The sequence below is a fragment of the Penicillium hordei genome (genome assembly GCF_028827395.1).
Source record: "Penicillium hordei strain IBT 12815 chromosome Unknown utg000003l_segment0_segment0, whole genome shotgun sequence".
Lineage (NCBI taxonomy): Eukaryota > Fungi > Ascomycota > Eurotiomycetes > Eurotiales > Aspergillaceae > Penicillium > Penicillium hordei.
Window position 1 is genome coordinate 1,291,509 of NW_026623144.1, and position 25,006 is coordinate 1,316,514.

At 49.1% G+C, this 25,006-nt stretch overlaps 10 protein-coding genes across 10 annotated transcripts; 3 read left to right on the top strand and 7 right to left on the bottom strand.

The window, feature by feature from the left end:
* Window positions 1-1,034: 1,034 nt before the first annotated feature.
* Window positions 1,035-3,704, top strand: N7537_005730 (uncharacterized protein; the record flags this gene model as incomplete). Its single annotated transcript, XM_056896787.1, has 1 exon — window positions 1,035-3,704. One exon carries the CDS (start codon window positions 1,035-1,037, stop codon window positions 3,702-3,704), a length of 2,670 nt encoding a protein of 889 aa, XP_056752572.1.
* A 401-nt stretch (window positions 3,705-4,105) lies between these two features.
* On the bottom strand, window positions 4,106-5,057 carry N7537_005731 (Voldacs domain-containing protein; the record flags this gene model as incomplete). The annotated part of the gene is made up of 2 exons (XM_056896788.1): window positions 4,106-4,709; window positions 4,786-5,057. 2 exons carry the CDS (start codon window positions 5,055-5,057, stop codon window positions 4,106-4,108), a joined length of 876 nt encoding a protein of 291 aa, XP_056752573.1.
* Window positions 5,058-5,674: 617 nt separating this feature from the next.
* On the bottom strand, window positions 5,675-6,267 carry N7537_005732 (uncharacterized protein; the record flags this gene model as incomplete). Its single annotated transcript, XM_056896789.1, has 2 exons — window positions 5,675-6,198; window positions 6,252-6,267. The coding sequence occupies 2 exons, from the start codon at window positions 6,265-6,267 to the stop codon at window positions 5,675-5,677; spliced, it is 540 nt and encodes a 179-aa protein (XP_056752574.1).
* A 298-nt stretch (window positions 6,268-6,565) lies between these two features.
* On the bottom strand, window positions 6,566-10,027 carry N7537_005733 (Higher eukaryotic phosphomevalonate kinase; the record flags this gene model as incomplete). The annotated part of the gene is made up of 1 exon (XM_056896790.1): window positions 6,566-10,027. The coding sequence occupies one exon, from the start codon at window positions 10,025-10,027 to the stop codon at window positions 6,566-6,568; it is 3,462 nt and encodes a 1,153-aa protein (XP_056752575.1).
* A 1,519-nt stretch (window positions 10,028-11,546) lies between these two features.
* Window positions 11,547-13,136, top strand: N7537_005734 (uncharacterized protein; the record flags this gene model as incomplete). Its single annotated transcript, XM_056896791.1, has 3 exons — window positions 11,547-11,756; window positions 11,818-11,921; window positions 11,981-13,136. The coding sequence occupies 3 exons, from the start codon at window positions 11,547-11,549 to the stop codon at window positions 13,134-13,136; spliced, it is 1,470 nt and encodes a 489-aa protein (XP_056752576.1).
* A 331-nt stretch (window positions 13,137-13,467) lies between these two features.
* On the bottom strand, window positions 13,468-15,041 carry N7537_005735 (uncharacterized protein; the record flags this gene model as incomplete). Its single annotated transcript, XM_056896792.1, has 4 exons — window positions 13,468-13,691; window positions 13,765-14,815; window positions 14,871-14,882; window positions 14,955-15,041. 4 exons carry the CDS (start codon window positions 15,039-15,041, stop codon window positions 13,468-13,470), a joined length of 1,374 nt encoding a protein of 457 aa, XP_056752577.1.
* A 663-nt stretch (window positions 15,042-15,704) lies between these two features.
* Window positions 15,705-18,242, bottom strand: N7537_005736 (Zn(II)2Cys6 transcription factor domain-containing protein; the record flags this gene model as incomplete). The annotated part of the gene is made up of 1 exon (XM_056896793.1): window positions 15,705-18,242. The coding sequence occupies one exon, from the start codon at window positions 18,240-18,242 to the stop codon at window positions 15,705-15,707; it is 2,538 nt and encodes an 845-aa protein (XP_056752578.1).
* A 337-nt stretch (window positions 18,243-18,579) lies between these two features.
* N7537_005737 (serine hydrolase domain-containing protein) lies at window positions 18,580-19,933 on the bottom strand (the record flags this gene model as incomplete). The annotated part of the gene is made up of 3 exons (XM_056896794.1): window positions 18,580-19,001; window positions 19,063-19,360; window positions 19,409-19,933. The coding sequence occupies 3 exons, from the start codon at window positions 19,931-19,933 to the stop codon at window positions 18,580-18,582; spliced, it is 1,245 nt and encodes a 414-aa protein (XP_056752579.1).
* An 826-nt stretch (window positions 19,934-20,759) lies between these two features.
* Window positions 20,760-22,615, top strand: N7537_005738 (flavin-containing monooxygenase; the record flags this gene model as incomplete). The annotated part of the gene is made up of 4 exons (XM_056896795.1): window positions 20,760-20,901; window positions 20,949-21,322; window positions 21,375-22,097; window positions 22,148-22,615. The coding sequence occupies 4 exons, from the start codon at window positions 20,760-20,762 to the stop codon at window positions 22,613-22,615; spliced, it is 1,707 nt and encodes a 568-aa protein (XP_056752580.1).
* Window positions 22,616-23,118: 503 nt separating this feature from the next.
* On the bottom strand, window positions 23,119-23,973 carry N7537_005739 (uncharacterized protein; the record flags this gene model as incomplete). Its single annotated transcript, XM_056896796.1, has 1 exon — window positions 23,119-23,973. The coding sequence occupies one exon, from the start codon at window positions 23,971-23,973 to the stop codon at window positions 23,119-23,121; it is 855 nt and encodes a 284-aa protein (XP_056752581.1).
* Window positions 23,974-25,006: the final 1,033 nt, after the last annotated feature.

Consider the following 25,006-nt stretch of genomic DNA (forward strand, 5'->3'; position numbering starts at 1 on the left):
CCAACATAACGCTGACTTGGCCCCTCTTCTGCGGAATGGCCAACAAGGATACCGAAATCCCAAAGAAACCTGACCCCAAGAGGACGGCATCCACGCTGACTCCCAATCGCAGAAGGGATACATATGATTGAACCGACTTTTTTAATAAGTGGAAATGACTGGAAACTATAGAGAGTTTCAAATTTCTACTACCATTAGAATTCAACTGAATTCGAGAACCATGAACGCAAGGGGCAATTATCATGGGCAATGCATTATCACTCTATACAACATAATCCAACGCAAACCAAACTACACATCCATTATGTATACTAATCTATATTCCAGCACTAACAAAAGCCGTTTAGTTGGAATCAAAATGAATCACTTATCTAGACAAGAACAGGGTTGGTCAAGGACGCGCATTGATCTTTTGATCGCCGGAGTATCATCAAAGGCGACCAGTAGAAAGGCGATGTGTATGGTTGAATACTTTATTGGGTTTGTTTGCTGTCCATCCAGTGATTAGAAATATGCCTAAAAACACGCCCTAGATTCCATCGACCAAAGATGTCAAGAAGACGTGAAAAAAGCACTCGACAGATCAAGTATAAACCGGCATCGACTAGGACACTAAACACCCATTATAACCACCCAATACTGATCCTTGAATGTGTCAATAGCCCACTCGCATAAATTATATTCGGTGGCGTTGTCACAGTTGAAACAGGATCGAAGGGGGTAGTGTGGCCGCCAGCATTCTTTGCACCGGGTGGTGATGAATGAGCATTCCTCAGCTGGAATCGATATTCCCATAACAAATGGTGGTCCCCTTGATGAAATGCTAGGAAAACTCGTTGTTTCTTACTCTCGTGAGGGTGAAGTTTCCAGCTCTATGAAGCCTCAGTGTTGCCGTTTTGATACAGCGAGTATTCACAACATCGCATGTTCGGAACCAGCCCGCTACTCACGGATGAGGAATTGATAGGACCATCTGCGCCAATTGTGTCGAGACAGCCTCGGAATCAGCCCATCGACACACCAGCGAGGCGACCATGCTGGCGCTGTCCTCCATCATCGCCATAGCCGCTTGCGGCGCCGCCATATTCATTTCCCTCTCGGTAGTCGGCATTGTTGTCTGGGTCAGGTATCGCAAAGAGCACCATGCAATGAAGTTGATGGGCCACACGCAGAGGCCGGGACGGCGCAGTCGGGCCTTGCAATCTTACCAGGTGGACACCTTGACTGAGTTGAGCCGGGCAGAAGGGAGCGTATTAAGAGCACACGGACAGCTTCCATATGGTAAACCATCAGAATGGGGCCAATTGACGTCGAGAGAAAGCCTGCATCGTCTGAAAAGCGATTCAGCGTCATCTTTCCCGTTTACCGAGAAAGCACGATCTCTCCGCCATTCCCTTTCTCGATCTCGTTCCAAGCGCTTATCGCGATCATCCCACAAACGCATGAGCTCGTTGGGTACATTGGTTGCATTGAGTGAATCAACTCAACTTCCTAGTCCGCCACCTAAAGCGAGCATATTAATATCAAAAGAAGACGTCCCACTTTCAGCTGTCGAGGGGGTTTTGGAATTACCAGCAGAGAGAACTCCAACACAAACACCAGATCCCAACGAAGTTGATACTGGATTCCATCTAGGTATGAAACCTGTTTCACCTGGATGGCCCTTTCCAGTACGAGGCCCGTCCACCCTCTTTCCTGTTTCAGAGGACCGTAACTCGTCTATGTTTGATTCAAACACCGAAGAGTCTCCTACTCGTCTTCGTGGGGGAAGTATTGCTAGTCAAACAGCCGGGATGATGCCCGGCCACTCGATACCTCCCCCTCCTCCCCCAACTGCATTTCCCCCAGACAGATTTAGTTATGCTAGGAATGACTCTGCAATGAGACTTTCCTCCATGAGTCTGGATACTACCAATAGCTCAATTTTGGATGATGGGAGGAATGGTCCCAAGTCAGCCGATACTGATAAGACCTCGCCCACCTTCCCCTCAGGCACGTTTGTACCTTTCAGCGCTGCCGACGTTGGGGTCAAGGATGGTCGGAGGAGTTTCATTGCCACCAACACCTCGATCCCTCCTATGCACAACTTCCCTGTCCGCTCCTCCTCGACAACTGAAACTCGTCATAAATCCGCACCCTTGTCACCTCGGCGAAGTTTGACCACTCACCACTCAAGTGCCTCCATCAATCCATTTGGTGGTGCCCCACATCGAACTGACTCCATGTCTTCATCTAATCCCCCTTCACGACATGCCTCTTTGAGATCTGGGACTCCAGTGGGGCGTTTGGGATATCAAAATTCAACAACGTCCTCGCGATCCTCGGGCTCTCATATCCCCTTTGGACCACATAGCAATCAATGTCAAAAAAGTACAGGCTATGAGAATGACGAAATGGAGAATGACCCCTTCTACGTTGGCTCGCCTGGTGGTGGGACTTTATTCCACCAGGTTAGATCACCAGGCAAGGCAGGCAATACCACCAAGCCATCAATCCCAATGCAGCGTACCAATCTCTCTCAAAATGGCAATATTACCTCTGCACTAAAAGGTGGAAATCCCCAACGCAAGGGCCACCGACGTCAAAACTGTGTTCGTATTTCTATCCATCCACCTATGACATTTGGGTCATCCACGTTCTCTCCTACCGTCGAAGAGGAACCAGAAGACTTCGATAAGATGGAGGAGGTGGATCTACGTGATACTTCAATCAACAACCCAGTCAAACCCTTACCTTCGTTGCCACCAACTACAGCGTCCCCTCTCTCCTCCTCTAGGCGCAGCAAGTACGGCAGTCGACATGGCAAGCCCGGCCTTGGATCTCTCGGGCCACTAGTCGAGGAACCTCTACCCCCAATGTACGACGCCAGTCCTTGCAAAAAGAGAAACCGCGCTCCATCTGCCTTGGGTGCCAAGAAGCCCACATTCGAAAACAACCGCGCTCTTCCTGAACTGTTCACATCTCTCCCTATGTCTCACAACAACTCTCTCGCCCACATTCCATCTCCTGAAAGAGTACCACCTGTCTGGAAAATGTCCAAACCTTCATTTGCACACCACGAGAACTCCCCTGCCATCGGTAGCCCACGTCGCTCAGCGGTAAAGGGGCCTCGCAACCAACCCGGCGTCAGTCCAGCTCGAAGACAATCGACTTCCGGGCCCTTAACCTCGCATCATACACCAGATAGTCCCCTGGCCTCGCCCAACCGCCTCCCTCTTGTCATGAGTATCACCGGAACAGAAGGTAGTGACTGGCGCAGATCCACAGACTCACCCCAACGCGCCAAAACCGATGCTCCAAATCGCTCATTCCGCGGAAACCGTGTTGCCATTTCCAGCCTGGACAACGGGCTGGGTCCCATTGGCGGTTCTTCACTCTACTGCCCCCGCCGGTCCTCAATGGTCCAAGATCATGTCACTATCTTTGAGGATCCCAACCAGACTACCTCCCCTCCTCCAACCTCCGTACAGCCCCCAATTGAGGCATTCCGCACGCCTGAATCCTCCCCCATCCGTGGCAAGAACAATGTCCCCCGTCCCATGCCAACCAACCAACAATTCCCGCCTCATATGTCGAACCATCATGCACCCCCGACTCCCACATCCCCCCGTCGAGGGATGACTACTCCCACTAGCAAGAGACTTGGACTTGGAACTGCCACGCCTGGTAGCCTTTACGATGGTGATGGGTTCCTACGGGAATAAGCTTAGTTTTATTGTGTCTTTTGTCCATTTTGAAAGCGGCAGTTTTCTTTTGATTCATTTTGATTCCTTTTTAGTGTGCGGTATTCGATACTGATGTTGGCGCAAAAGCTTCAGTGTTGCTTCTCTTCTATCTGTTTTTATTTGTTCAATTACTTCTTATCTTTCTGGTTGCCTGGTGGCCCGTCTTTTTTTCTTCTGCTTTCATGTTTGATGTGTGTTTTCTCGGGTTGATATTCATGAAACAGGAAATCGTTAGTAGAAATCCAATCAATTCACTTCGTATGTTTCCTTAAACAATAAACCGAAACTATCGGTGGTTTACTACGTAGCTAGTCAAGTGTTTTGAACGCCGATCCTACACCGTGCATTTCATATTTCCCTTCAAATCAGTCTAATCCCAATCAATCCGTCTTCCGCCACTTAGTCTCATCCGTATCTCCATTCTGTTCAGCGCCATTATCCCCCTCCCGAGCCCTAACAGTCCCAGCTCCAGGTCCAAGCGGGAAAGAAGGCGGCTCACCAGCAGCAATCCAATTCCCATCCGCATCAAAGAACTGATCCATATTCTCAGCGGTGATCCACCCAGAGCTCCCATCAACAGGCGGGGGCAGATCACCATTTCCAAGCTGGAAGACTCCCTCATGCTCCCCGGCCGAAATGAACTTAGGCCCATCCTCGTCGTCATCCTCATCGCCTTGCTCAACAGGGTCAGGGTGTAAATTGGAGCACGCCGAGACAGCATTGTAAAGCTGCTGCGTGGGTGTATCCGTCTCCGTCTCCACGGGCTCTTGTAGCGTGGCGTCGGCGGGCAGCACCACTGTCAGTGTGATGGATTCCTCTTCATCGTCTTCGGAGGGCGCACCCGGCGTCGCGACCTGCATGTACAGGCCCTGGACTTCGGCGTCGGTGTCTGGAACGCGTAGCCGTTGGAGTGCGTGTAGTGAGACTGAGGGGTAGGGGATTGACACGCCTGTTGAGGCGGTGGGGGAGAAGAGGAGGAACTTGCTGTTGAGTGGTATATTTGGTCAGTCGGTGTCCTGGCCTTGAGATGGAAGGAGGGGGGTGGGTTTGATAGACTCACTCGGATGTCACCCAGGTGTCCACGCCTGAGATTGCTACCTCCTTGTCCTCGTCATCCTGGCTTGCGCCGCCGCTGTTAGCAGCATCCTGGCCGCGCAGGGCATTCAGCGCTGGGGTGGCGAGTAGCTCGCGCTCAAGGATGACGATCTTGCAGCGCTGGCTGTGGTGGTACAATACTGGGGGTCCGGAATAGAAGGAGCTTGGGGTTCGCGACTGGTGTTCGGCCAGCGGCACGAATGAGGAAGCTTCGGGGGGGCTGCGAATAATCTCCATGTTGTAATATAAGTGTGATTGGAAAGAGAGAAAATGCGTTGAATGATAGGACAGGGTGAGGTTGGAATGGAATGAAAAAGAGCTTCCGTCGCGGGGTGGAGCTTTTCCGAGAGCTTGGGAGAGCCGCAATTCTAAGAAATATATATTCATGGACGGTGTACATTTTTCGGTTCAAACCTAGAAATATCCATTACAATTGTTGTGCTGCATAGAGATTTTATATACAGCATTATTTAGAAATATTGAGTCCTTGGTATACTGTCTTTTAGCAATAATTGCCACCATGCAACGGTTTATGATATAAACCACACGGGCTGCCAGTCCAAGGAACAATTACCCACTGATCCACCCCATTCATCTCCCAGCACAACATAATCTTAGAGCCAACAGTCAAAGTCCCACGGCAAAGCGAAATATCGCAGACTCGGGGGTTATTAACTGCTTTGACAAGGGCTTAGAAAAGCCTAGCGCTGGAAGGCCCACCGAAACATAGTGCATCCTTTAGAGACCTTATTTCGGCGATTGATTCACAGTGCCACATTGAGAATTTGGTTTCCAAGCATCTCTGTCATATAACGAACAAGGAGGGATTAACTCTCTTGTATGACCATCCTTCCTCATTTCACACCTAGACCACCGAACGCTCTATCCAACTCCTCTCCATCATTATGCGGCACCATGCTCGGCAGTTGCGAAGAGCCTTGGTCTGGGGAAGAGCTATCCAGCAGGCTTGGATGGGCATCACCCTGTGCGTCAGGGGACATACTGGCCCGGCTAGGCTGAAGGAGCTTTTCTTCGCGGTCGAGCCAACCAGGAGCCAGGCGTCTTTTCTCGGCTAGTTCGCGTTGTTTGATCGACTCTTTCCATGAGTTGATCGCTTGGTCCGCGTTGGCGCGAGCCATATTCAAATGATGTTCGAGGGAGTGGCACGCGGCGAGGACGTCGTCTGGGTGAGCTGCGTGCCCACCGCTGGGGGAGACGACATAGCGGGCTTTACCATCAGGGCTGCTTGGATCGATTGTCACTGAGGGGGGTAGAGATGAGGGGACGGATTTGTATGTGTAGGGTAATGTGACGGAGGTGGGGAGGTTGATGAAGGGTGAGACGGTCAGTGGGACCTGGGCGAGAAGAGGGTGGGGTCCTAAAAATATTGTTAGTTATTCAGACATATATGAGCATTATAGAAATACTGACGATAGGAGTCGTACATGGTTGAGTTGTTGAAGATGAGGCTGATCAGGTGCGGAGTAGCGGAGTAACGGAGATGGCATGTCACGGCCCCCGGAGAGCCGTTCTAATCATTTGTAGCACAACATTCACATATTACGCACTATTGATGATTTTTAGATAAAAAGGTATATCAGCTAGTTATACACCTGTGAAATCAAAGGCTAGTAAGCGGTAGATGGAATTGGTAAATGTAGCAAAATGCATACATATCAACACTAAAAAGTGAAACAACTTGATCGCAAGTCTAAAATTCCAAGGTTCTAACATACTTTCCTTCCTTAGGTACCATCAAAGACCAAAAGGCTTTGGATATTGACGCCATATCCATGCTGGCGCAACAGTTGTCGGCCACGATGAACAGGGAACTCACCTACAATCATGATGCTGACATCAGTAATGCCAACCTCACCTAAAAGCTGTAGCACCGCACAAAGCGTATTCCCCGTGGAGAGTACATCGTCCACCACTACTACCGACGCGCCTCTAGGGATCAAATCCCGTTCTATCTCAATCCTGCTCTGACTTGAATTGCATGTCGAAGAGATATAAGATGTACTCTTGAGGACAGAAACGATGGGTGGGGGTAGCTTGCCGGCTTCGCGGATCAGCGCCAAGGGTACGTTGACCTGCGAGGCCAACGCGGATGCATAAATAAAGCCGCCAGCCTCACAACATACTATCATATCAACTGTGGCCCAGTCACCAGTGAAGTGAGTATGCAGTAGAGAGGTGCACAGGGCTAGCCCACCCGACTGCTGGGAGATGTTGAGCACATGTTGGAAATTAACGCCTGGGCGTGGAAAGTCGGGTACTGGACGCACCATCTTGCCCAGTCGCTGAAGATCTTTATCGAAGAAGGGAAGCAGGTAGTCTTCGGCAAACATTTTCGCTTTCTCATTTCCGGTCGCGTCATTGTTGAAGATGCGACTGGGACTGTAGTCTAAGGGCTTCGGTTTTGGTCCGCTATTCTCGTTATTGTCGTCACCATCAGAATCACCACCATAGCAGCCTCGGCGAGAACGCCGCGTCTCTTTGCTAGCCTTGACACGAACATCGAGCAATCTGCTGTCTGGTACCAAATGCGAGAAGGCTGCTACTGGCGCCTCGTCTCTCATACCGGTGATTAGCAGCACATCCACATCTCCGGCGCCGTATACAACATTTAGAAAATGCTCCTCTGGCAGCCGAGGTCGATGCTTCACCTGGCTCTGGTAGTACGTGGTTAACGCTGGCCGGTGTTGCTCTTTGTACGCACGGTCCCGAAGCAGGCGGTTGAAGTCGGCACCAGTGGCCGCTGCGTATTCTCTCTTGGTCGCATCGCTGATGCTGACTGCGCGTGCTATTAATCTTTTATGGGTACATTCAAGGAATACAGAGACCCAGATGTTGGCGCAATGGTCCTTGCCGGCGCCGCTTGCTCCCGTTATAAGAATGATAATCTTCTGTTCTATGGGCGTTTTTGGGAGCGGGCAGGCATAGGCTAGCACATTAAGCGGGTCTGATCTTTGCTTGAGGCGAGCCAGGCGTGGTAGGTTTGACCCAAAGGCCTTGGCCGCCAGTGCGGTATCTCTGGGATCCGGTCCAAGGTCTGCGCCGTAAACTCCGCTACTCACAGGCAACAAGTTGCTAGCGACGTTGTAGACCCACTGCACGGCAGCACGAGCGACCTCGGTTCCATCTTGTTGGCGTGGCCAGACGCCAGTTACCACACATGCAAAGTCCCAGTCTCGACAACCGAACGCAGTCGCATCGGCTGGAACGTCACTAATAGCTCCACCACCTTGTAGTAGATGGAGATAAGAAAGTGGCGAGGGACGAGTCTCAATGGCTGCCACCAAGATTTCGGCGACATTCAATGCTCCAATAAGTTTTAGGAATAAACATCGCTTGAACGATGAGGTCTTGCCTTTTGCGTGGCCACCATGCATTCCGGACATGTACAGCTCGGTATCGAACAAACCGACACCGTCCACGACCTGAAAATTGTCTTCCGGTCCGAGGATTGTTTCCACGGGCGTGGCTATCGACATAGGCGTTTCAAAAGTGACCCCAGTCGTGGAAGATTCAAACATAGTTGCGCCAAATTGCAGCTGGCCATTGTCCCAGTACAGATATGCATCCGCAGAACAGTTCCGGGGGAGATTCCTGGCGACCAAGTCATCGAAATCACTAAGTTTGCGCCGCGCCTCGAGATTATCACTCAGCTGGACAACCCATTTTCGAACCGAGAACATCGGAGCCGTATACACCTGGAAGGTAACGCTGATGACGATGCCAAAATTGCTTCCAGCGCCTTTTATCGCCCATAACAGATCGCTTTCGTTATCTGGGCGCACGGCACCGACAGGCCGGTGTTGGATTGGTACACGGCCGATGTAAAGGAGCTGGCTAGAGTCGACGCTAACCATAACGGCACCGACGATGGAGTCACACGCGAGCCCGTGTATCCTAGCTAGGTGCCCGATGCCGCCTTGTAGCCATAGCCCCGCGCCTACGCTAGGGCGTGCCCCTAAGGGCACTGTCATACCTACCGCCATGGTCTCGCGGACAATATCCCCCGTCTTACAGCCCGCTCCGGCGATGACCAATGGAGCACAATCGGAACCAGATTCTCGTCTATCCTCGGCTGTGAGGATATGTACTTGATCAAAGGCGCTCATGTCCACCGAAACGACGCTAGGATATAGGCAGTGACCGCTATGGCCTCCGCCAACGACAGTCAGGCCGATCCCGTGCTTCAGAGCCCATTGAACGCACTGTTGGACGTGTCGGATCTCTGTCGGCCTAGCAACCGCGGCGGGATGGTGAAGACGAGCTTCCCAGTTCTTAACCGTTTTTCCCTCTTCTAACCACGACACCTGCGCCGTCAGCTCCGGCAAAGTTGTCGCATGTTTGGTGAATGCTGCCATGATGTTTGGCGAGCTGAATAAGAGGTGGTCTGGGTGGGTCTTCTCGCGACGACCTAAGGCGCGGCACACCTTACGCCATTCAACTCGGATAGTCTTGTCCGCCTCCACATCCTGCATAACAAACCCCGCGATGAACGGGGTAAAAGAGTCCAGTACCTCGTCGTCATCTGCCACGCAAACGGCTCCGGTAGGGAAAGAAGTCGTTCGATGACACACTAATCCGTCGAGGTGTAGGGTCCCGTCGCGATGAAACACTACCACCATTCCATCTTTGGGGCCTTCAACAAGCATTCCTAGCGCTCGTTCGATGAACCTGGCTTTGGGCTTCATGCCATACATGCTGTGACAGAATAGAATAACGTCGAACTTTTCGTCGCTATCACCCGTGTCACTGCCACTATTTGCATTGCCGTTCAGGTCGAATGGAATTCGATAGATATCAGGTGGGCTTTCTAGACAGGGTAGCGGGGACTCCATCTCTGATGTCGAGCAAAGCCATTTTTCCACCCTTGTAGCAAACAGGTCATTGGGCTCAAATGCAGCATATCTCCGGACTTTTTTCCTCAGACGACTGGGCAGATATCCAAGTAGGCTCTTCGGTCCAGGTCCAATTTCCAACACTGAGATATTGATACGCGAGTCGAAGAGGGGAGCTAGGAGCTCCAAAAGTTGAGGGACGATAAAGTCCTGGTACGTCATCCACCCTGGTCCCCGTAGTGAGATATCGAGTCCAGCGTTGTTCTGTATGTCTGATAATGGCTGCTTTGGGGATGACCCCATCACGGTGGTCTGTTGCCTAAGAGCCCACTTGAGGGAGTCAAGAGTAGCCATGTCAGTCCAACCTGAGTAAAATGACAAGAATGGTGGGTTGGGTCGGGACTGAGGTTGCAGGGTCACAGGGTAGAGGTCGCAGGGTAGAGGTTGCAGGGTAAATAGAACTAGTAATTACCAGTATGTTACCACGTTATTATTTAATAGTTTCTTTTCAGCTTATAGGGTTGTAAGGTAAAAAAGGATCAGTATAGATAGCAAATATAGCATGTATAAGGATATATTAGTATAGTATATATCGTAGTTGTTTAGACTTTTGAGCAATACCTTTATTTACCTATTAAAGTTACCCTACGACATTTAGGTTTTTACTAATTAATATAGACATTTGCTTAACTAGTTCCTATTTGCTATTACTAAGGGGCCTCTAGTATAGGCCGGGTGCACGATGGTCAAGAGTTGTAGAACGCAGCTAGGATAAGTTGTGTCGCTGGAGACATATCCTGCCAATAGAGCATTAATTCGGGGGTTTGGGCGTCTCAAGTTACCGAGTGAGTTGTCTAGATCGAATATATCATATTGCAATTCATAGCTGCTTGATTATTCCGCTTACCCCCGGGTGTACCTAGAATAAAAAAAAAGCAAAAATATACGATAAAAAAAGAGGAAGCTTAAGCAAGAGGTTCAGGAATTCGTAAAGCGACACCAGGAATATATTAAGGAGGTGTTCTAGGATCCAAGCTAACATGACAACAGTGTAAGATATAGGATTGAGAGAGGAGCGGTTATTGGAATATTGAATCCGCGATAGCTTATAGTGGTGGATTGTGCATTCTACACAGGTGACCTTCCACTCCATCAACAACTTACCCAACTTCAGGGCGGAGACCTGGCCTCCTATATGCAAATGAGTGAGGCCTGTACCGTCATATAATAAAACACTTGACAAGAAAGGCTCAGTACCTTCACAGGAAAAGGGATATTTGCAGAGGAAACTGACTTTGTTGTGTTGGGGCGGACATTGCAAAGTCCGGGTGTGTCTCTTTTGGCGGTGTTGATATAGTCCGCAAGGGGCTCAGAACCGACGAGAATCCAAACCAATCCCTTCAAGGCATACTTGGCACATATATCTCGCGTAATAACTCTAGCACGTGTCCGCTCTTTGGCCACCCAAAAATCCCCGGCTTTAGCTACCCCGGACAGGACCTTGTCGAAGGCGGGGAAAATATGGGGTTCGTGAACGGAGTCTGGAGTACATGATGCGGATTAGTTGAGCTTGAGTTTTGGTATCTTGGCAATCTCTTCTCGTTCTGTTTTCACTATGAGTTTCGGCATTTCGCTAGCCTATTTCATGAGGCGTGAGGATAAAACGGACTCTCTTTGTCCACTTTGGCTGAGAAGTATTGTATATAAATGACCTTCACTCGTGGCGTGATGCTTGAATATCACTGACTCAATTGTTTTTCCTACACACCGGGTGAAGGTATCGCCACTATCTCATCTCACTTTCTTGCTATTAATACTCACTTCCCCGGTCGAGGTATCAAACCTCAGAGCTATAGCAATCTTTTCCAAAACCATGAATCAATCTTCGACTCCCACATTGGAAGACAAAGAGTGCAATAACGCTCATGTTGAAGATGTTGACTCCCTCAAAGTGGCAGATGAGAAAGCCCACGGGGATTATTCCGGGGCTAAAGCCAAGATTGACCCGGCGGAAATCAGACTTGTGCGCAAATTGGACTTCAGAATCATGCCCATTCTGTGGGCAATGTATTTTCTGAACTATGTAAGGATTACCTTTGCCTAGGTATATTGCAAGCTCATAAGCTAATGCAAGTAAAACCAAGATCGATCGTAATGCTATCGCCAATGCACGTCTCAACGACCTCGAAGAGGATCTCGGTCTTGTCGGAACACAGTACAACACTTGTATCTCGATATTGTTTGTCGGGTATGTTGGAGACTTCCCTAATGCAGAAAAAACAAGACTTAGCCTGTCTTGGAAACTAGATATCTCCTGATGCAAATCCCGTCGAACATGCTCATGTCCTCAAAGAAGTTCCGACCTTCTTTATACATGGCCGGGTGCATGGCACTATGGGCTATAGTCTCAGCTTGTACTGCTCTGACAAAAAGTTACATCGGTCTTCTCCTCGTCCGATTCTTTTTGGGAGTCACCGAGGCTCCGTTTTATCCTGGTGCGCTGTTCCTACTGTCAGTTTTCTACACGCGCAAGGAAATTGCTTTGCGAATTTCCATCCTGTATACTGGCAATATTGCTGCCACCGCTGTTGCTGGTCTGATCGCAGCTGCAACTTTTGCAACTCTAGACCAGCACATGAACCTTAAAGGATGGCAGTGGCTTTTCATCATTGAGGGCGCGGTTACATTTGGCATTGCCGGTCTCGGAATTTTCATGCTGCCAGATCACCCTCTCACCACACGATGGCTGACGCCGGAAGAGCGCCAAATTGCTCATGACCGCATTGAAAGAGACACAGTCGGTAGTGACGAGTCAAAGGGTGTTCTGGCCGGCTTGAAGCAAGCCATGGCCGACCCACGCCTGTACCTCTTAGCTTTTATGCAGAACATGCATCTAAGTGCATGTGGTTTCAACAACTTCTTCCCGACTGTTGTTGGAAGTCTTGGGTTCAGCAGCACAATCACCTTGGTTTTGACATGCCCTCCATATGTGTGCTCCAGCATCTGCTGTATCATCATTGGCATCACCTCTGGTCGATACAATGAGCGGACGTGGCACATTACATTGTCCATGGGTGTCGCTGTTGTAGGATTTATTATATCCTGCGGGACACTTAACAAAGGTGCAAGATATGTGGCTTGCTTCCTGTTTGCCAGTGGTGCATACGCCGTCAATTCAGTAATTCTAGGCTGGGTATCTGCTACACTGGGTCAGACGCCGGAGAAGAAAGCCGCTTCCATTGGCTTTATCAACGTTGTGGCTAATGCATCTTACATTTACACAGCCTACCTCTATCCAAAGAGTGATGGGCCACATTACTTGACTGGGATGTCGGCAAATACGGCGTTTGGAATTGCAACCATTGGAAGTGCGTGGGCGTTGAGGTGGTGGCTGCAGAATACGAACAAAAAGATTAGCAGGGGTGCTCTCCCTGGTGCTGGAGACGCTCTTTATGCCTATTGAGAGGTTGTTTGGTAAATCAAATCATGTGTTTATAAGTCGGTATTGAATAAGAAGCCTGGCTCTCTTCCACACAGCTAAATTGGTAACCCTAATGAAAGGGTCATCCAAGTTAAGATGCCTAAGAGAGAAAAAACCAGAAAAATCATCCATGTTTGAAATATGCCATTCTCAAAAAGACTTCGTTCAAGTCGAACAAGCTTGTCTTGCATCTCGTCTTCTGCCGTCGAAGCTCGAGCCTCACTGCCAAGGATCCCATGAGTAGCACTTGTACGTATTGACCAGTAGAATATTCTTCGCCTTGTGGTCTAATGACATAAGGTCAACGATGTGTTCATGGAAATCGCAGTCGTAGGTAAGTAGGCTTGTTGAGCATCCTTGTTAGACTTACGAGGTACGAGGTCTGCGAGGGCGTTGTCCATGCTCTTGCAAGTCCACTCCGATCGAGGACGACAGCAAGCTCGTAGTGCTCTCGATTGCGGGCTGAAATGGCATGACTAGACGAAGGACTCTGTTTAGTGCTAAGCTTGCCTCTTTTAGAAGTAGAATCTTGAAGTCCTGATCAGTGCACGAAAGGTCAGACCAGCCAATGGTATCACCGTGGTCAAGTTGAGAACATAATAGTACATACGGCAAAGTTCTTCCACAAATTGGGAAAATGGGATGGCCAGCAAAAGGACAGGCATGACCTGACCGAACCCCCATTCACTCTCGTCACCCTGGCGCCCCTGGTAGGCGGCCTCTGCTCGTTCACGGATCACACTGTGTCCAGCATACATCAATATTGCATACAACCTCAGCAGACCAAAGGCCTCCGAGAAGACAAACTCCCGACACGGAATGATCATGAAGAACATGACGGTCCAGAATCGCTTTTTTCGGGCGGGGCTGTCGGGACTCTGTGCTCGAAGCAAATGGCGTGATGGCCATGAGAGTGCCCAGTGCGTGAAACGTTCTATTTGAGCAAAAGGGGGACAATCCGGTATGGATGGAAATAGGGATATCGTGATAGAGTAGAAAGACCAAACCAACATCCCACACTCCACTATCACGAAGAACAGACTTAAGCTATACCATCCTTCAGTCATCTTGTCTAGGGCACATTGCACGGGTGCTCCGTACAAGTCCTGGACGAGAAAATAGCTGTTCCAGTTCAGGATTCTGGTAGGGAATATAGCGCCAAACATTACCACGATCCAGAGGTAGCGCCAAAGTCGCTTATAGAGGCCGCCTTGTAAATGATCCCTAATTGTCATGAATGTTGCTTGAAAAGTCGCGAAAGATAAATAAGCTAGTTGCGACCCAATATGGAAGTGATATTGTGTGATGGTGCAATGGGTTGAGTATAAGATTATGAGAATGGACGCCCCCGTGATGAGTTGCACGTCGGCAAGTTGGAGGCATATGGCGTGGACGCGCTCTGTTCGGATACTCAAGACTCGGTCCTGCCAAATTCTACGGCATAGAAGGCGGAATGAGGAGGGGACATGGCTCGCTGATTTATCAAACAGAGGGCTGATGCACCACTCTGTAGTGAATTTGAGAAGAAGTTGGGCCTTTGTACGTAAGATGGAGTCGAGGTGGTTGTAAAAGTCGTCTGGGACAATCCCTTCGGCAAAGAAGTAGGCGTAAAAAGCGAGGAGGTTGGTCAAAATTGCATAGACGAAGAATGAAGTAATCACCTGTAGTTCAAATTAGGAGATCAATTGCTAGAAGTCGTGTGTGTTTGAATCATACCCCGATGCCAGCCTAAATGTACACTATGAGTTCTGTGCACGATAGCACATTGTTGTTGTGAATTGGGTGATTTAGAAGACTGACAATATCAGGGTCACCTTCAAACTTCCATGGTGATACTTCCTCGGTGTATTCGAAGTCGCTGGGACAGTGAGGGTACGGGGTACACATTTTAGAATGCTGATTGCTCTGGCTTTCGGAATTTCAGACGGTCGTGCCAGACGAGATTTTGTCCCAACCTAGGCGCTTGGTGAACTTATGTGAAAAAGAGTAAGAGTTCTAGATTTTCAGACTGATGCAGTCCAAGATATGAGACCTCGTTGCCACTGAAAATACGGGGAGAATACAAGTGGGCTATGCGTGGTAAGCGCCGACATAATCACCTTGTCGCCCATTTACGCCAATGCCGATCAAAAGATGGACCAACTATAGGGACAGAAAGGAGAAATCAAGGCCATTTCCCCTCCAACAGCACATTATTTGCCTTATCTCACCTCCATATTATGTGGCTGTGTGCAGATGCCAAGAGTTATAGTGCTTTAAGATGAGGGAGAGCATCCAGTAATGTGTATTACTCTATAGCTCAGCTGAGAGAGTGTGGGGGCCGTGGCGCGACTGGTGATTTGAGCTTTTGAATGTTTTTTGTCTTGTGTTACTGAGAGATCATTTATTCAGCGCTTAGCTATATGCCTGTGGCTTGAAGTAAAAAAAAAACAAAAAAAAAACCAGAAAACGAGGAAGGAAAAGCATGGGAGATTGTTGTCAGTCCGAAACTGGAACGATCGGGCTACTTGGAAGGGCATTGAAATGCATGCCAATGCGTTATTGTAAAAGCTATATACGATTCCGCAACTCTTCCAAGGTGAGTGAAAGTATCTCGGTAATCTCCCGTGCCATATCCGACTTTTTACCCAGTAGCCACAACCCCTTGATACAATCCTCGGCCTGCTCCATGTTTCGCTCAAGATCATGACTATTATGCCCGAAAGTAGTCCCGGGGTAGCACAAGAACTCATCTGCGTCACCTAGAAAGACCATACAAGCTTTGGTGAATGCTCTGATCAAAATAATCGTCCATGGCTCGGTCAAGAGCGTGCCCTCGTTGACAGCGTGGTGGAATTCTGACATCTGCGGCACACCTAGGTTATTATTACTACTAGTAGACGGTGTACCGACTCTCGCCAGATGTGATAGCTCCCTGGCACTGTGCATCCTCATTCTCCTCGCCATTTGATTGGCGAAACGAATATGAGTTGCACCCTCTGCACCCAGGGAATTGTCGTCAATAAATTCAAGCAGATCGGCAAGCATTAGAGAAGCAAGATACCAGTGCGCAGAGATACAGAGAAACCAGCCCTGTATGCGCTGCGGAACCGCATGGTAGTTCTGCATCAGTTCATCGAAGAAGGCGCCGTGTGTTCTGTTCCAGTATTCATATAGCAGCACCGCCATCTGAAGAATGTCTTCGATCTGATCTTGAGGGGAACTCTTGCGAATGGCATTTTGTAGGTAAGATAGATGGCGGAAGAGAAGAACCTTGACTGGCGCTGACTTGATGATGTCTTCAGCGGCGGCCTCATAGGAACAAGGCCAGTGCGTTCGATGCGTCTGCTCGAGAGTTCCTGGCAGAAAAAGATCGAGATTCCACCGACCTCCTCCAACAGATTTATCGATATTCCCCACATCCTGGGCCTCCTTTTGCCCTTCGTGCTCGCAGTCCTGATCCTGTACCACGACCGGTCGTTCGTTCATGGACGAGGAGAGGGTGTCACACATGATAGCCATCCAGTAGAGTAGGCCGACTGTCTCTCGATCTTCGGCACTCATGGCCTCAATCCCGTAGACGCCCTTCTCGCGACCGCCGCACTGCCTGCCAAGGCCCTTCTCGAGCATGTCACAGCGATACTTCAGTGCGTGCATTTTTCGAGCTGCTCTCTCCATGTATATTGGTGGCCCCTCATTGTTTATTATATTGTTCAATCTTATCTGGACTGATTCTGTAGCAAAATTGTGGCCTTGCCCTTGTATATCCTGTCCAGGGGGCCGATTGCCGGGATTCCATGGCCGTTGTGTCAAGCCAAAGATCAGCTCCGCACATGCCACTCTATAAGACTCCAAATCGGTGACTTCTTGGAGTGCACGCTGTGCCTGGTCCCAAAATTGGCGCTGGAGAATGCGGTCAAATTCTTCAGTGATATCACCTGGAATATCGTCCTCGCCATTATCAAGAGGCCTGGTCGGATATTTCTCGCGGTGCCGGTGACTGCCCTGTGCCCACTGCGTAGCGAACGCCATGATTGCAAGGTGCAAAGCCTTGGACGCGGCCTGGTCCTCAGCGTGTGTCAGTTGAAGAAGGTTGCAAGACTGTGCGACGCGATCGAGCCTAATGGTACGCTGGTATATCATGTTAGACCGTGAGGAGCCCCGCTCGTGTTTACTCTGAGGGATACTTCGTGACCCCGCTTGGTAGGGACAAGTCATCTCGCTCAACCAACAGGATAGGCTATACTCTAACACGTCGTGGTAGATTTGGAGCAGGTTCGCTGAAGTCAGGCAGCGGGTGGATGTGTTGATCATTTGTTGGTCTATGGAAAATGGGGAGAGTGACCTTTGTGGGCTGTTCCAGTGCGAGTATTGTTGGTTGAGACACATCCAGGAAGTGTCACTCGGCTGCTGGGGGGTTTGGGACGGGGCGGATCCGAGTCTACTGTATGTTTGAGATTCCTGGGAAGTTTGGGAAGCCAGCCACATTTGTTGGTACATTGGATCAATTTCGAGGTCCGAGGGTGGTTGTGCAGAGGTATTTGGGGGACTAGAGAAGTATGGTGGCATGAGATCAAACGCAGATCGTGTAGATGCTGATGCACCAGGCGTCTCTGCATGCATCATTACCTGTGAAGTCTCGGTATTGTTGAGCACGGAACCGAGCAGCATTGAATTATTATCAAGTAACGACCCCGACATATTCACACTGGCTGACTCCGACTCCCAAGTCATATGCTCCTGTATCGAATTGGGTTCGAGTAGATTGTTCCATGTTTCAAATCCAGTTGTAGCCTGAAGTTCATTGGACTTCCATGGGAAGAGAAGATCTCGATTTCCATGCCCAGAAAGGGGGTATTGGCGAGGAGATCTCAGAGTAGATTGAGCTTGTGATCGTGCCCATTCCATAGTACATCGTTTATTTGTTCTGGCACAGTACGAACAGGATGGTCGCTGGCCATCAACGTTATTGACCAATGTTCGTCTAGTCAGATCCAGGCATAGTGCATCGCATGCTCGTTTGGACTTTCTGCACTGGTCGCAAGAGCCGTACTGACGCCTGGATCTGGATCCTTGTGCAAGAGCCGTGGCTCGTTTCTGGACAGGCATGTCGACTACCGTTATTGACTTTTACTTGTTATTCTCGGGTTTTCTCCCCTGAGGTGGTGAGAATCTGAAAGTTGCCCAAACGCGGGGATCCAGGCGAACCTTGGAGATCTTGAGATTGGGACCTCCGAATCCCCCACCCCCGCATTCCACGGAATTCCCTTAGTCCGCACATCCGTGAAGGTTAAATAGCATCCTTTGTTTGCAGGTCTTGGGAAAAACGTATTGGCTTGACTATAGGGGCTTTGTATATAAGTAATATGTAAAGAGAAGCAGAAAGTTTGTATTCTCTACATCCCAGACTAGCGAAATAGAACAAGAAACAATAAGGACTCCCACATTAAGCCCTATCGAGGGCTTTGTATATCTCAGCCTCAACTGCTCCCCATAGCCCAACCACCTTAGCGTCCGCAAACGGCAGGATTTGTGTGCAAACAATTCCCGCAACACCCTTCTCCCTGTCCGCCCACCACCACAAATTCGCCAGCCCAGCCCAGTGCCCTGTGCTACTCGACCGCCCAGTTGGACCGCCATTGCTCATCATAAACGTGAGGCCCCAACCTTGTGGCGGGCTCCCAGCAACTGGGTATAACTCAGGAATGGGGTTGGTTTGGTCCGGCTTTGCATCTGGGATGCTTTGACGGCTGTAATTGGGGAATCGGGGAATCTGATTAGAGAACATTTCGTCGACAGTCTCTTTTTGAAGCAACTTGCTGCCTGTTCTAGGACACGTTCCATCATTCAACAGCACAGCGAGGACCTCTGCGGAGATGAGTCAGTGTATAGAATCTCGACAGATTTCTTGGAGCTACTCGTGACTTACTGCAATACTCCTGCGGCTTGGCAAATATACCCGCACCACCGCTGTTAAATACTCTAGCTACTTCAGCGTCGTTCTCCAGATCAACAACCAGAGGCGCTCGAAGGAGATGGTCTCGAGGTCTTAGTGTACCATCTGAGCTTCGATGATTCATGTACGCCAGCCTCTGGCGCATGTCGTGGCTCGGGATCATGGACATGTCTTTGATTCCAAGAGGCAGAAAGACATTCTTTTGTAGGTAGTCGTTGAGCGTTAGGCCAGTTGCGCGTTCCAGTGCGATCCCCGCCCAGTCGATACCAACCTATTGTCATCAGAAATGCCTTCATGATTCTGGATAAATGGTACTTACGCCATATTCCCAGCCTTCACCGGGCTGGAATAGCAAAGGCCGTTTCATGTCTTCAATTCGCCCAGAGAACTCATCCACTCCAACCGGGTATGACCACTGTCTCAATCGCTCATTGAAAAATGTATAGCCGAATCCAGCAGTATGGGTTAACAGCATACGCAGGGTAATTCCATGCTTCTTCTCCTCAAGGCTCTCGTCTGGTAGCAAAACCTTGAGACTCTTCAATTCAGGGCAAAGACCTTCTGTTTGATCCGCATCATCTAGCTTAAGCACACCCTGCTCAACCAGTTGCATGCAGGCAACACCAACCAACATCTTTGTACAAGATGCAATCCAAAAAATAGTGTCCAAGGTCATGGGGTCATTGGATCCCGTGCCTCGATTACCCGCAGAATGGGCCAATAGTTCGTTGCCATCTTTCCCAACGACCACGACTGTGGTCCCTGGAATACCTGACTTTTGGTCTTCGCAGGCTTTGTCTATGATATCACAGATATGCGAATGCGCCTGCGCATTTAGAGACATGTTGTTGATACCTTTCTGGAATAGAATAGACGATTGTTATGCTGTATCGACAAAAGGTCGGATCCATCAAAAAGAACAGAGGAAAATCAGGAACATGGAACCGTGACTTATTTAATAGTTTCAAACAGCAGGAGATACTGTTTCGATTCCCGCGTGTACCGAGGATTTTCCCCAGTGCTGCGGCCATGCCCAACTGACTTTGCGGAACCGCTGTGGATTGCGGAACCGGGTGCGGGGAAGTTTCCAAGAGTGTCGCAGCTCCGTCTGCAACTAGCGGCGGGATCCTATCACAGCTGCAGTATACTCTGTGGTGGCAGGCTGAGGAATGCAAGCCCTAATGTGACATGTACCGCAAAGTGTAAGGGGCATCGCGACAATGCAGCTCTGAAGCGCTCCGGTTCTTCCGGAGAATCAAATTGTTCTTCTTGCTCGTCCGAATGGAAAACGACACCATAAAAGTGGGATTATAATAAGGACATGAGGGTTAATGCTTGTAGGAGGTCTTCAAAGTTCATATTCTAACCTAGAATCTATCCAGTCGAGGACTGAAGTTCCTGGCAAAAAAAGCCACATTCTCACCATCGCTACAAAAGTCCACCCCACGTGGTGCATGAAGGAGGGGTACCCTGCGGTTATCTGTATCATGGGCACCGAGTAGGATATTGTTGGCACCATATACTAACATCCGCAGCAAGACATGGACAAGGAAACCTATAAGTAGGAGGACGTGCCCGGGAAAGAAAGCTTTATCATATTCCAATCGTCAGTCTTGTTTAGTTACAACAACAGCAACACTTGATATTTTCAATCTTCAATCGCAAGCAAAATGGGCAGCATAGGAGAGATGGTCTCCAGGCCGAAGAAGTATAACACTGAACTTACCGACTACTCAACAGTTCACGCCGACAAGACTGGACCATATGCCGAAAATCTCGAGGTCGATGCTTTAGTAGTTGGTGCCGGTTTTGGTAAGCCCTTATTCCATGCTTTATCTACTAAGTAGCTAACGAGATAGCCGGTATCTTTATGCTCAAGACGCTTCGTGATCGCGGCCTCAAGACGGTCATTTTCGAGGCCGGCAACGACACGGGTGGCACCTGGCGATGGAATTGCTACCCTGGCGCCGGCGTTGACTCCGAAGTCCCTGAGTACGAGTTCTCCTGGCCCGAGGTATACAATACGTGGAACTGGCCCAACAACTACCCTAACTACCAAAACCTACGTGATTACTTCGATCACGTTGACAAGGTAGTTGGCATCAAGAAGGACTGCGCTTTCAACACCGTCGTTGTTGGAGCTCAGTTTGATACGAACGAGGGAAGATGGAGTATTAAAACTGCAGATGGCCGGACGACCAAGGCCAAATACCTCGTCCTTGGTACCGGCTTTGTAAGTAATTTCACACCTCAGTCAAACTAAGACCTACTAATAAACTGCTTAGGCCGCTAAACGTTACATTCCCCCGTGGCCCGGCATGGATAAATTCAAGGGTATCGTGCACCACTCATCCTTCTGGCCCGAGGAAGAAATCGACGTGAAAAGCAAGCGCTGTGGTATCATCGGCACCGGTGCCTCGGGTGTGCAAATCACGCAGGCGTGGGGTCCTGAGGCTTCCGACCTTAAGGTCTTCCAACGAACCCCTAACCTCGCGGTACCCATGCGCAAGAGAGACCTCACTGTTGAGGAACAGGAGCGTATCAAGCCCTACTACCCAGAGCTGTTCCGGTACCGCGAGACCAGCTTTGCCGGCTTCCTGTATGATTGGTGCGAGCGCAACACCTTTGACGATACACCCGAGGAACGCGAGGCACTCTACGAGAGCATCTGGAAGGAGGGTGGCTTTCGCTATTGGGTCGCTGTGTACAAGGATAGCTTGTTCAACCCCGAGGCTAACAAAGAGTGGTACAATTTCTGGGCCAAGAAGACCCGTGATCGTATCGGTGACCCCGTTACGAGGGAGTTGCTTGCGCCTCGGAAAATGCCGCATTATTTCGGTATTAAGCGGCCATGTCTTGAACGTACTTACTACGAACAATTCAATCGGGAATCGGTACACCTGGTCGACATCAACAATAACCCGATCAAAGAGTTTGACGAGACTGGTATCACCCTCGAGGACGGAACTCACCATGAACTTGATGTTATTGCTGTCGCAACTGGATTTGTAAGTCCTTTTTGACACACCAGAAATGTAGTGCAAACTGACATTCCTAGGATGTTGTTACCGGCGTCATGACCCAGCTCGGCCTGAGGAGCATTGACGGCGCCGAGCTCGAGAAGGAATGGATCCCAGGCGCAAAGACCTATCTTGGTACCACCGTGAGCGGCTACCCCAATATGTTCCACATCTATGGTGCACACGGCCCGACGCTCCTGAGCAATGGCCCCACGTCAGTCGCAGTCCAAGGCCGGTGGATTTCCGACGCCATTTCCAAGATTGAGGCCAATAAGATCAAGTACATCAATCCCAAGGTTGAGGCTGCTGATAAATGGAAGAGTCATGTTGTGGAGCTCAATAACAAGACTCTCTTCCCCACGGTGCGGTCAACGTACATGGGTGGCAGCATCCCTGGCAAGGTTTATGAGCCAGTGTGCTATTCCGCTGGTATCCCCGCTTATGCTATGGAGATTCGGGCGGCCCTAGATAACTGGGAGGAAGGATTCGACGTCGTCAAGGCTTGAGTGGGATTTGATGGACACTTGAACGTGTTTCTGATGTTGAGTGGCAGTGGCCGTTTGGCTCTCACCTAAGGACGCGAAGTATAACGAGTTAGTTGGTGTATTTTTTGTTTCTTATTAGCTGGGAACTTGAAATAGTTGAAAGATAGTTCATATTTACATATGATCTGAGTATTCATCATATCGTTGTGTTTAATCATACCGTTAACCAAGCTCTCATTTAACGCGTCTTCGAGTGGATGAAATAGCATGTTTCTATAAATATCGTACTTCTTAGTTGGAATGGAGATAGTATTTGGAAGATTCACGAGAGATCCCGGGACCAAAAGTTAACTCTAGATCTCTGGCTCCCCCTGGAGCTAGGATAAATATATTTAAACACTATAGTTGATAAATCAATATGTTGAATTGAATCAACTAAACTATTCGGGTCTGAATGCATTAACTCCCTTCGTATGATCCTGGATTAGCAATAGCATCGAAAAATGAAGGAAAAAAACTGAAATCTACCAGCCCTCCTGGTCCCACTGCACGTCCCAAATCGTCGTCGCAATTTCCTCCAGTTGCTGTTGTGAGATCTCGAGTTCTTTCTCCCTTGGGCAAGTTGACTGGTAACGGAACAGGCTTTCAAAGGGAATAAGAAGAGGGTGGTCAGTGACTTTTAGCTGGCGCCCTTGTTTAGTAACCCAGATGACCTGGGAGCGATGGGCTTTGTTGTTTTGTCTTTCCCACTTTTCGATCCGGATTTCCGGTCGAGATCTATCGATCCGCAGTGTCAAGCAGATGTTCGCATTGCCGTAATCAGGGTTCAACCAAAATCGGACATCAGAGGTCAACTTCAAGTCCGATGCTGAGTACGCAACTTGAAGAGTAATAGACGGTCCGCGGGGTTGACCAGGCACTCTTCTTTTGGGTCCCCAGCCATAATTGGGTTGTTTTCCTCGGTCCGCCCCTTCGACTGTTGCACCCGGATATCCGCGGAGAGCAGTGATCAACCCCATTGGTATCAGGGTCTGGAGAATCGTAGTGTTCACGACATCCGCTGCTGCAGAGTGTGGGAATGAAGGAATAGTGATCAGGAGGAGTTGTTCTGTTGTATCAAATGAAGTGCAAAGCTTTGAGATAGAAGGGTCTTCGTCTTCGTTCCAAGGATCGAAAATGTTTTCGATGGTCTCTTTACTTGCGTAAAAGAGGAGGAATTCGCTTATGTCAATCGAGGATTCGAAGTGAGCGGATTCAGCTCCGAGAATATCAAAGAATTGCGACTTTCCATGGTATGTGTATCTCTTAATTAAAGGGGTTAAGCCCTCGAGAAAGCTGCCATCGAGGTCAAGGTCACAGCTGCCTTGGTTCTCCGCCATCTCGGTGATACTGAGGTAGGGGAAAATAACAGGCAGACCCTCAGACGTAAGGCTGTTTGAGAAGACGCAGATGATTCAATCGTATCACAATTATATAAATATATTAATAAAGGGGGTGATAAACTGGAGTAAGGTTGATTTGCTCTTTAATGAATGTTACTTGTCCACTTGTACTACTTAACTGTTCCTCGGAGCTTAATTACTTCATGATGACACTTTAGTCCACCAGCTACTATGGGGAGATCGAACACTTAAATAGATACGTTGGGTTCTACTGGGTCGTGTGGAATCAATCAATCAATCAAAGTTCAATTAATCTGTTGCAGTCTAACTAGTTACGTATGATTATGCAGGCGCTTCATCTAACTGAAGCAAGAACTCGAAGCCAAACGCCGAACTGGAACCTCATAGTGCTCCAAGAGAGTATACAGATGCTGATCGTAAAGAGTGCTAAATCAACGCATTCCTGTAACCTGTAAACCCATAAATCTAGACCCATATAACCCATACATAGGAATTTAACATATAATGATCGCCGTGGAGTCCGCCCTCCACCTTCCATCTCTCACTTCCATCTCTCACTTCCATCTCTCACTTCCATCTCTCACTTCCATCTCTCACTTCCATCTCTCACTTCCATCTCTCACTTCCATCTCTCACTTCCATCTCTCACTTCCATCTCTCACTTCCATCTCTCACTTCCATCTCTCACTTCCATCTCTCACTTCCATCTCTCACTTCCATCTCTCACTTCCATCTCTCACTTCTCTCTCACTTCTCTGTCACTTCTCTCTCACTTCTCTGTCACTTCTCTCTCACTAGACCGAACGACAGGATCATCGCTGTTTATATCCGCCAGCATACCCGAAAAATTGAGGACTGTTTCGAACATTTCAGGACCAACGGTAGGAACTAATTTTCGACGTTTCTTTGACTGGGGAGCTTGGCTTGGGGGATTACTTGACGTCGACGACTGCATACTCGGCTTCGAAAGGATGCTTGGTACATCGCCCATCTGGAAAAGATTATTCAG